The sequence below is a fragment of the Oncorhynchus keta genome, chromosome 34, assembly GCF_023373465.1.
Source record: "Oncorhynchus keta strain PuntledgeMale-10-30-2019 chromosome 34, Oket_V2, whole genome shotgun sequence".
In the NCBI taxonomy this organism is placed as follows: domain Eukaryota; kingdom Metazoa; phylum Chordata; class Actinopteri; order Salmoniformes; family Salmonidae; genus Oncorhynchus; species Oncorhynchus keta.
The window spans coordinates 24649478-24661535 of record NC_068454.1 but is presented as its reverse complement, the minus strand read 5'-3'; the positions used below and the strand labels follow the sequence as shown (position 1 = coordinate 24661535).

Here is a 12058-nt window from a genome sequence, read left to right as displayed (position 1 = left end):
CAGAGGTTGCTATCTGGTTTTGTCTTAAAACAAAGGTGTGGTTGAATTTATTCTACTACTGTCTTCTTATTGTTTCGGCCTTTAGGCCTATCACGGTCACAAGGCATATGAATTAACAGCAAACAATGCAATTATCACAACACATACAGTGTAGGTTGTCATGGATTTTTTTTGTTACCCATGCACCGCTACTGAAATCAAGCAGACTACAACAGATGATGAACTTCTATTTGCTTGGGATATTAGATCCATGTGTATCCAGGTTTCAGTGGTGTAACGAATGATACAACATATTCTGGACATTCCTCGCAAAACATGTTTTTTCCAGTGTAGTTGCATCGCATGCACTAGCACAACAGCTGTTGTCATTTGACTATCAAATCCCAAAAATTCCTTCCTGGATCAGATTATAATGTGTGGTGAAGCACCACAGTGTAATTAAACAGCTCAGCAACAAATGCACATCCAACAAGTATTATTCATAATTATTGAAGGACCATGTTAATGTCAGTATTGATTTAGGTTTTAAGCATTCGTATTTGTAATCGAATACATTATTTTAGATGTGTGTGCCCATGAAAACTTTTTTCTCTCCTTGCATAATCTCCATTCCATAAATGTTTTATCCTGAAAACTCCCCAGTCCTTCATGATTACAAGCATACTCATAACATGATGCAGCCACCACTATGCTTGAAAATAGGAAGAGTGGTACTTAGTAATATGTTGTATTGGATTTGCCCCAATTTGTAATGAGGGCAAAAAGCTAATTGCTTTGACAATTTTTTTCCAGAATGACTTTAGTGCCTTGTTTCAAACAGAATGCCTGCTTTGGAATAATTTATTCTGTACAGGCTTCGTTATTTTCACTAGTATTAGCATTAGTATTGTAGAATAACTACAATGCTGTTGATCCATCCTAGGTTTTCTCCTATCACAGCCATTAAACTATGTAACGGTTTTAAAGTCACCGTTGACCTCATGGTGAAATCCCTGAGCGGCAACTGAGTCAGGAAGAACGACTGTATCTTTGTAGTGACTGGGTGTATTGATACACCATCCAAAAATGTAAATAATAACTTCACCATGCTCAACAGGGATATTCAATGTTTTTTTTTACCTATCTACCAATAGGTGCCCTTCATTGCGGGGCATTGGAAAGTCTCCCTGGTCGACTGAGGGACCTTACAGATAATTGTATGTGTGGGGTACAGAGATAAGGTAGTCATTCAAAAATCATGTTAAACACTATTATTGCACACAGAGTGAGTCCATGCAACTTTTATGTAACTAGATAAGCAAATGTTGATTTATTTACTTGGTGCATCGGTATCACTTGCCGTGCAGTAGCAGAGAGAGCAGTCTATGACTTGGGTGGCTAGAGTCTGACCATTTTTAGAGGTATAGAGGTCCTGGATGGCAGGTAGCTCGGTCCCAGTGATGTTCTGGGCCATAGTCACTAGTCTATGTAGAGCCTTGCGGTTAGATGCCAAGCATTTGCCATACCAAGTGGTGTTGCAGCCAGGCAATATGCTCTCAAGGGTGCAGGTGTAGAGCTTTTGAGGATCTGAGGGCCCATACCAAATATTTTCAGCCTGCTGAGGGGTAAGAGGCATTGTCATGCCCTCTTCATGGCTATTGGTGTGTTTGGAACATGATAGATCCTTAGTGATGTAGAACACACACTAAACTTCACCCGTTGATATGAGTGCTCGGCGCTCTGTTTCCTGTTGTCCACGGTCAGCTCCTTTGCTGAGGGAGAGGTTGTTGTCCTGGCACCACACTGCCAGATTTCTGGCTTCCTCCCTGTGGATGAACAGGGAGTACAAGAGGGGACTAAGCACACACCCTTGAGGGGCCCCTGTTTTGAGGGTCAGCGTGGGGGATGTGTTGTTGCCTAACCTCACCACATGCGGGTGTCTAGTCAGGAAGTCCAGGATCCAGTTGCAGAGGGAGGTGGTCAGTTCCAGGGTCCTTAGCTTAATGATGCGCTTGGAGGGCACTATGGTGTTGAACGCTGAGCTGTAGTCAATGACTTGTGTGGCTCCTTTCCAATGGTTCAATACCACCACTAATGATTCAGTCATGCTGTGTAGAGACCCAGGCAGGCAGGGAGGGACAATGTCACATAGAACCAGGGAAGCAGAGAGAGACAACACACATTGTTGGGAGAAATTAACTACCGATATGACTCACCATTCCACAGGTTCCTGGTCCCAAGCGGAGCTTTAGAATATGATACACTGCCGCCTGCAAATTAAATAAGATTATGTATGTCACTGCTGCTTATCTACATGTTAGGTCTCATCTCCCTCTCCTCTCGTGTATCTGCACATGGCAGAGAGAGAGAGAAGCTGAAGTGTAGCTGATGTTACACAGAACTGAGATGATGTATGCTGTTAAACAAACCCTGGAACAGTGCTGCTACTGCCCAGCCTATTGCACAAAAATGCTACCACAGAGAGACATCCCTGAAGACCTTACAAAACCCCACACATACACAGAACACACACCTCATCCTGTACACACGCACACCCACCTCACCCTGCCATGACCAAGGAATGTTCCTTTGCCATGACCAGGACTTTATTAATTTTTCATATTAAACAAGATAACTTTTGTAAGACTGCCAAGCTCAATTAAAAAATTGTACTATTTGGTGTTTGAAACCAGCAGTTCTTTTCTTTCCTGTTGAATCATTAAGGAGGTCCCTACAGCTTCCTGTATCTCTGTCATGTATGGTGCCTCAATGTTGTTCTGACAGATAGAGACTGAAAGCATACCCCGGGGCTATTTTTCTCCCTTCAGACACACTGAGCTATAGTTTCCTCAAACAAAGAAACACGCAATAACCAAAGCCGTAAAAATGTACGTATTGGCATCAGCAGTTCCATGATAATGTAACTGCCACTGAAAGATTTTTTGCAAATATGGAGAAATAATTAGCTGAGCTGTGTTTATTGGAGTAGTAGTAAATTGCTCTCACAGAGCAGAGATACTGACCTAAGGTCAGTTTAACATTTCCTCTTCCTGGGGTTAAGCTCATGTTTTGTGTCTAGTGTGGTCTCCAACCCGGAGCTCTTTGTGTCTGTGGTTATGGTGTGGACTTGTTAGTGTGGAAACATGGCAGAGATGGTTGAGATGTCTGGATCAGGTATGTGTTCTTTGGTCTGTCTCCAACTGCTGTGCCGGGTGTGCTGCTGCACTGTTCTACAGAAACCACTGAAGACCCAGGGCAACGGGAAGCTAGTCCAAACAACCTGTAATACTAGGGAGGAATGGAGTAAAGCCACATGATGGGGGTGGATAGCAACAGAGGAGAAGGAATATAAACAAAGGATTACATGATGAAATGTTGGACTTGAGTCATATGATTGATTCAGGGTTCCATGGCAATCTGGATAGCAGAAGATTTTCTTGACTATATGTCAACTGCTTCCACATCCCAACCCACACAAGAAGACGTCTCTTGATGCGATTGCTTTTTCAAGTTTGTCTTGGTTCATCTTTTTAACATGCCCTGGATTTCAACAAAGCCAGACCAAAATAATTGATTTACAGTCCATACTTAGTTAAGAAAAGATCAACTCGAAGAAAAACTCCACCTTTCTTTCTCCTTTTAGTCTCAATCCCCTTCTGAATAGTGCATTCGGAAAGTATTCAGACCCCTTCCCTTTTTCCACATTTAGTTACGTTACCGCCTTATTCTAAAATGGATTAAATATGTTTTTTTCCTCATCAATCTACACACAATAGCCCATAATAAGCCCAAAGCAAAAATAGGTTTTTAGAATCTTTCGCAAATGTATCATCCTGGAGATATTTCTACAACTTCATTGGAGTCCACTTGTGGTAAATTCAATAGATTAGACATGATTTGGAAAGGCACACACCTGTTTATATAAGGTCCCACAGTTGACAATGCATGTCAGAGCAAAAACCAAGCCATTACTCAAAGGAATTGTCTGTAGAGCTCCAAGACAGGATTGTGTCGAGGCACAGATCTGGGAAAGGGTAGCAAAACATTTCTGCAGCATTGAAGGTCTCCAACAACACAGTGGCCTCCATCATTCTTAGATAGAATAAGTTTGGAACCTCCAAGACACTTCCTAGAACTGGCCATCTGGCCAAACTGAGCAATCGGGGGAGAAGGGCCTTGGTCAGGGAGGTGACCAAGAACCCGATGGTCACTCTGACAGTCTTTCAGAAGGACAACCATCTCTGCAGCACTCCACCAATCAGACCTTTATGGTAGAGTGCCAGATGTAAGCCACTCCTCAGTAAAAGGCACATGACAGCCCACTTGGAGTTTGAGTGGCCAGCCAGAGCCTGAACTTGAACCCAATCGAACATCTCTGGAGAGACCTGAAAATAGCTGTGCAGCGACGCTCCCCAACCAACCTGTCATAACTTGAGAGGATCTGCAGAGAAGAATGGGAGAAACTCCCCAAGTGTGCCAAGCTTTTTGCATCATACCCAAGAAGACTCTAGGCTGTAATTGTCAGAATGGTGGGTGTAACTGGTGTATGCAGTCAGGCACAGGAGAGCAGAGAATTGGGAGCAATGTAACTTTACTCAGAATAATGAATGGCGCAAGGTAAAACAATAGACTTGCCCAAACACAAAACACACGAACATCAACCTTTACGCACGGGCAAGAAACAGCACCCGTCGAAATAACCAGTCACCAACATACCGAACATGACATAAAACAATCCCGCACAACACCATGGGGGAAACAGAGGGTTAAATACATGAACAATAATTAGGGGAATGAAAAACAGGTGTGTAGAAACAAAGACAAAACAAATGGAAAATGAAAAGTGGATCAGCGACGCCGACCGCTGAGTGCCGCCCGAACAAGGAGAGGAACCGACTTCGGCTGAAGTCGTGACAGTAATCACTGCCAAAGGTGCTTCAACAAAGTACTGAGTAAAGGGTCTGAATAGTTCTGAATAGTTATTTCTAACACATTTGCAAAAAACTGTTTCTGATTTGTCAATATGGGGTATTGTGTGTAGATTGATGAAGGGAAAAAAACAATTGAATCCAGTTTAGAATAAGGCTTCAACATAACAAAATGTGGAAAAGGGGAAGGGGTCTGAATATATTTCCAAATGCACTGTATATTTTTAGAGGGGGCCCACTGGACACAGACATCACTTCAACATCTATTCTTGTTGGTTCCAAGTAATTTCATTGAAATTACGTGGAAACAACATTGATTTAACCAGTGTGTGCCAAGTGGGAGGAGATCATCAGGGTGAAGAGAAACGCAGACAAAACATATCTTTTGATTATTTCTGAATTCTGGGTATACAAGCATTTTGATGGATTTTTGGCCTCCTAAATATGACAATAAAATGCTGACTGTGGCCTTGTCAGAAAATCAAATAAAATTGTATTTGTTACATGTGCCAAATACGACGGTGGTAGACTTTACTCTGAAATGCTTGCTTACGAGCCCTTCCTAACGATGCAGAGTTTTTAATATTTATATACATAAATATTAAAAATAGTAACACAAGAGGAATAGAATATACAATAATGAAGCTAGAAACAGGAAGTACTCATCCTACTTCCAAGCAAAGTCATGAACGTGAAATAAAACAAGGGACTATTTCATTTCTTTCGGATCAGGATGCGAAGGAATTAACTGGGCCAAAGAAGTTTCACAATGACATGTCCAGGAGTGGAATGTTAATTAACTTTCAATTGACTGATTTCCTCATATGAACTGTAACTCAGTAAAATCTTTGAAACGGTGGCATGTTGTGTTTATATTTTTGTTCAGTATACTTGCAAATGGGAGGTTATAAATCATTGAATATGTTACCCGTGCCTAAAGTGATGGGATCTTAATTCCATGTCTATTTTCCTGCTCTGAACCCCAAAATGTAAATCAGTGTCAGGCCAGTTGCACCTCCTCCCTGAGGGCATTAGGCTCTCTGCATCAAACGGTGTTGCTGTGGGGATGAAAGCCATAGTGAATGGCTCCAGATGTATCTGTCCCTCTCTCTCCCAAATCCAGTTATTGGACGCTAAGGATAATAGTGCTGACTGAATCTGTGAGGGGAAATTGCAGGGCTTATATGTCCTGGTGGGCAGACAGTGGCGATATGAGGGCTATTACATTAATAATGCAAGACGATCCTGCCCTGGTGGCTTGATTTACGGTTGGAATGAGCAACAGGTTGACTATGATTGTTGACTTTCTTTACATTTTGATATTACTGGTACAATCTTGAAGCGCCACAGTGCTCTGGTTTAGGCAGAGACGAGCTGTAGAAAATTACTTTGAAATCTCAAGAAATGGAACACACACAAACACACAAACCTCACACCAAAATAACTTCTCTCTGTGTCTCTCTGTAGGTATCTCCATGCCCATCCCTGTCCTAGGCCTGCGGGACCACACAAAGGTATTTAAAGATGGCAGCTGCCTGCTGACAGATGACAGTTTCGTCCTGGTAGGCTCCTTCGTGGCCTTCTTCGTCCCCCTCACCATCATGGTGGTCACCTACTTCCTCACCATCAGCGCCCTGCAGAATGAGGCTACACTCTGCCTGGACCAGCTCGTGCCCAGGCCCAAGTGGAGTGCCACCCTGACCCTGGGATTTTTCCCACAGTCCTCGCTCTCCTCAGAGAAGCTCTTCTTCAGGCGTTCGCTCAGCCGCGACACGAGAGGGGTGGGAGGAGGGGTTGGCGGGGCTGGGGTGGACCCGCGGTACGGGCGTCGTACCATGCAGTCAATCAGCAATGAGCAGAAGGCCACCAAGGTCCTGGGTGTGGTCTTCTTCTCGTTCGTGGTCATGTGGTGTCCCTTCTTCATCACCAATGTGCTGGCAGTGGTGTGCAACCCCATGAACTGTGACCCGTGGGTGATGGGGGGGCTGCTGAACGTGTTCGTGTGGGTGGGATACCTCTCCTCAGCCGTCAACCCTCTGGTATACACTCTGTTCAACAAAACGTACCGTGCAGCCTTCTCCCGCTACGTATGCTGCCAGTACAGCCCGGAGAGGAAGCCTCTGCAGCTCATGTTGGTTAATACCATCCCTCCACTGGCCTACAACTCCACCCACCTGCCCCTGGAGGAAATGGGGTCCCTCAGGAATGGGGCCCACAGTGGTGGAGGACCAAATCAAACTCAGACAACGACAAGGCACCCAGGGACCAAGATGAGAGCATCAGCTGTGTGAGAGGTTGTGAGCTTGTGAGGACTGAATCTCCCATAATCCTAGTGAGATGTGCTGTGTTTTGATCACGATCTCGCCTTGGGAACGGAGGTTCCTGTGCTGGAATGTGTTCAGTAGCTCTGTGGTGAGACTCATGCCAGAGAGGAATATGTGAAGAGAGAGGGTCCACTCCCGTCAAAATCTGTCCACTCGCGAATACAGTGATAAACTGTAGGAAGTACAGAGAGAGGAAAAGACACAACCTGCCTCACAAACACTTAAACTAGTTACACCAGAAGAGAACAACTGAGCTAAAGCAAAATTGTCAGCAATAGCCAGGGGCCACGAGGGGATACATTTCCCCAAAATGTTCATACACATAGCCTGGATACCAGACTGTTTAGCTAACATTCCACTCCTTGTGTGCCAAAGATGTTTCACAATGACACATTAAGGAGTGGATTATTAACTAAACAGACGAGTACCTAAGCTACAGTGGCTTGCGAAAGTATTCATCCCCTTGGCATTCTTCCTATTTTGTTACCTTACAACCTGGAATTTAATGTCAATACTTTGTAGAGCCACCTTTTGCAGCAATTACAGCTGCAAGTCTCTTGGGGTATGTTTCTATAAGCTTGGCACATCTAGCCACTCTGATTTTTGCCCATTGTTCAAGGCAAAACTGCTCCAGCTCCTTCAAGTTGGATGGGTTCCACTGGTGTACAGCTATCTTTAAGTCATACCGCAGATTCTCAATTGGAATTAGGTCTGGGCTTTGACTAGGCCATTCCAAGACATTTAAATGTTTCCCCTTAAACCACTCGAGTGTTGCTTTAGCAGTATGCTTTGGGTAATTGTCCTGCTGGAAGGTGAACCTCCGTCACAGTCTCAAATCTCTTGAAGACTGAAACAGTTTTCCCTCAATAATTTCCCTGTATTTAGCGCCATCCATCATTCCTTCAATTCTGACCAGTTTCCCAGTCCCTGCCGATGAAAAATATACCTACAGCATGATGCTGCCACCACTATGCTTCACTTTAGGGATGGTATTCTCGGGGTGATGAGAGGTGTTGGGTTTGTGCCAGACATAGCGTTTTCCTTGATGACCAAAAAGCTCAATTTTAGTCTCATCTAAGCTGAGTACCTTCTTCCATATGTTTGGGGAGTCTCCCACATGCCTTTTGGCGAACACCAAATGTGTCTGCTTATTTTTTTCTTTAAGCAATGGCTTTTTTCTGGTCACACGTCCATAAAGCCCAGCTCTATGGAGTGTACGGCTTAAAGTGGTCCTATGGACAGATACTCCAATCTCCGCTGTGGAGCCTTCCAGTTCCTTCAGGGATATCTTTGGTCTCTTTATTGCCTCTCTGATTAATGCCCTCCTTGCCTGGTCCATGCGTTTTGGTGGGCGGCCCTCTCTTGGCAGGTTTGTTGTGGTGCCATATTCTTTCCATTTTTTAATAATCGATTTAATGGTGCTCTGTGAGATGTTCAAAGTTTCATATGTTTTTTTATAACCCAACCCTGATCTGTACTTCTCCACAACTTCGTCCCTGACATGTTTGGAGAGCTCCTTGGTCTTCATGGTGCTGCTTGCTTGGTGGTGCCCTTTGCCTAGTGGTGTTGCAGATTCTGGGGACTTTCAGAAAAGGTGGAAGTATACTCAGATCATGTGCCCACTTAGATTGCACACATGTGGACTTTATTTAACTAATTATGTGACTTCTGAAGGTAATTGGTTGCACCAGATCTTATTTACGGGTTTCAAAGCAAAGGGGGTGAATACATATAAACGCACCACTTTTCCGATAAATTGTTGTTTTTTAAATTTCACTTCACCAATTTGGACTATTTTGTGTATGTCCATTACATGAAATCCAAATAAATAAAATAAAATAAATAAAAATCCATTTAAATTACAGGTTGTAATGCAACAAAATAGGAAAAATGTCAAGGGGGTGAATAAGTTTGTAAGGAACTGTTGCATACACCATATACAAATATATATTTGTGTAAATACATTGTGCAAATCCGTAAATAAATGTGTGTATTTTTGTTGTCGTTACCCGAAGATACTGAGCTAATTACTGTATTTTCTTGTGTTTCCTTCATGCAGTATAAAGACACAGAAATGTGTATAGGTGGGATGTAGGCTAATGAAGATGTACACTACCATTCAAAAGTTTGGTGTCACTTCAAAATGTCCTTGTTTTTGAAAGAAAAGCTAACTTTTTGTCCATTAAAATAACATCAAATTGATCAGAAATACAGTGTAGACATTGTTAATGTTGTAAATGACTATTGTAGCTGGAAATGGCAGATGTTTTATGTAATATCTACATAGGTGCACAGAGAACCATTATCAGCAACCATCACTCCTGTGTTCCAATGACACGTTGTGTTGGCTAATCCAAGTCTATAATTTTAAAAGGCTAATTGATCATTGGAAAACCCTTTTGCAATTATGTTAGCACATCTGAAAACGGTTGTTCTGATTAAAGAAGCAATAAAACTGGCCATCTTTAGACCAGTTGAGTATGTGTAGCATCAGCATTTGTGGGTTCGATTACAGGCTCAAAATGGCCAGAAACAAAGATCTTTCTTCTGTAACTTGTCAGTCTATTCTTGTTCTGAGAAATGAAGGCTATTCCATGCGAGAAATTGCCAAGAAACTGAAGATCTCGTACAACGCTGTGTACTACTCCCTTCACAGAACAGCGCAAACGGGCTCTAACCAGAATAGAAAGAGGAGTGAGGAGCCCCGGTGCACAACTAAGCATTAGAGTGTCTAGTTTGAGAAACAGACGCCTCACAAGTCCTCAACTGGCAGCTTCATCAAATAGTACCCGCAAATCACCTGTCTCAACGTCAACAGCGAAGAGGCGACTCCCAAATGCTGGCCTTCTTGGCAGAGTTCCTCTGTCCAGTATCTGTGTTCTTTTGCCAATCTTAATCTTTCATTTTTTTTAGCCAGTCTGAGATATGGCTTTTTCTTTGCAACTCTGCCTGGAAGGCCAGCATCCCGGAGTCGCCTATTCACTTTGTTTCTGGTCATGTTGAGCCTGTAATCGAACCCACAAATGCTGATCTCCAGGTACTCAACTCGTCTAAAGATGGCCAGTTTTATTGCTTCTTTAATCAGAACAATTGTTTTCAGATGTGCTAGCATAATTGCAAAAGGGTTTTCAATGATCAATTAGCCTTTTAAAATGATAGACTTGAATTAGCTAACACAATGTGTCATTGGAACACAGGAGTGATGGTTGCTGATAATGGGCCTCTGTACGCCTATATAGATATTCCATAACAAAATCAGCCGTTTCCAGCTACAATAGTCATTTACAACGTTAACAATGTCTGCACTGTATTTCTGATCAATTTGATGTTATTTTAATGGACAAAAAGTTAGCTTTTCTTTAAAAAAACAAGGACATTTCTAAGTGACACCAAACTTTTGAATGGTAGTGTATATGTTGACAGATTCCTAGGCATAGTTCAGGGGGCTAAAGGACCTTCCTTTTAAAGGTGTGGGACTCATTTGCACTAAGAGTTGTTGTACCTATGGTTGATGTGATCTGTTATAACCCCTCCCTCTTTTTCATAGGGAACCCACCATCGCCACTCTACAACCAGTTCATCTGATCTCAACCCTACTCAAGCATTGAACTGATGCTTCTTTTTGAAACATAGACAATGTTGATGTTGCCTGGGTGACCACTTTAACTCAGACGGAGAGAGTTCTGTGTATTTTATGGAGTCAATTTTTTTCTTGACCCAAATGAGAGATTTTTTTTCCGATTAAAGTAAAATAGAAATGTAAGCTTTTATGAGTGTGTGGGGGTCATTTTAGTGTGTACGTCTGACAGGTCAAAGCAGACCTGTTTTTCAAAAAACTGCAGACCAAGGAGAAGCAAAGTGTCTAAGTGTGTGGGCAATGTTCATTTTCGTCACGTAAAAATGAACATCTCTTTTAGGAGTTTTATCCCCCAAATCTCAGGGGATAAAACTTGTTATTCGATAACACTTATGCACGCACACTCAAGCAGATGTGTACATACACACACACACATCCCACACATCCCACACACCCCAATTGCTTTTGCCATGTTTGAGTGCTTGATTGGGTGCATGTCTGATCAAGAATATGAGATAATGATGATGATAATCATTCATGTATGAGAATCATATCCATGAAGGTAGTGTGTGGGGATGGGAAATGCCAGTCCCCGATGGCTGATATGTATTAGAATTAGTGAAGTGCCACACACACATACACCATTCACTGTCATCATTACCCATCTCTAAACCCACCTGTCATGCTCCCCAATCCCTCTTTATTGAAATGACCGAACTTCCACTAAATGATTCACAAAGGCCATCAGCCCTGAACATTATAACTTCTTCACCATTTAAAATCATACTTGGGTGATTCATCAACAGACATAGAAATGGGTAATTAGCCAGGAAGAAAAAGGCAAATGTCATGAGATCATGAGGATATTCTCACAGGGAAATAATAAAAAAGCCCAATTAAAACAAGTTGAAGCCTAACATAACTACATAACATATACATGAAAAACAACAAAGGCAATTCCCAGCCTGGAGGCAGGGGCCAGATGGTCCTTCCTGTCTTACATCATGACACGGCCACCTAAGGTAATGTTAAGAGGAGTAAAAGAAGGGGGTACAGAGGTTTAATTTAAGTCTCATTAATTAAATTATTATTTGGGAATTCCTTCAGTAGCTGGGTGGGGAGAAGGATGGATTAATTAGAAATGTGAGAAGAGAGGGAAGGAGAGAGGAGAAAGGGTATAGTAGGCTCATATTCCAGTCTCCATGGTTTCTTTTAGGGACTGAGCTTGTGTCAGTCTAGAGTGGTACTGA

General features: G+C 42.6%; 1 protein-coding gene across 1 annotated transcript in view; it reads left to right on the top strand.

Annotated features, from left to right (window-relative positions):
* Positions 1-9337, top strand: part of LOC118366843 (5-hydroxytryptamine receptor 2A-like) — a 32275-nt gene extending 22938 nt beyond the window's left edge. The window contains exon 3 of the mRNA XM_035749592.2: positions 6375-9337. Within this exon, the coding sequence (XP_035605485.1) occupies positions 6375-7198 (824 nt within the window). The 3' untranslated portion in view covers positions 7199-9337. The remainder of the gene's footprint in view (positions 1-6374) is intronic.
* Positions 9338-12058: the final 2721 nt, after the last annotated feature.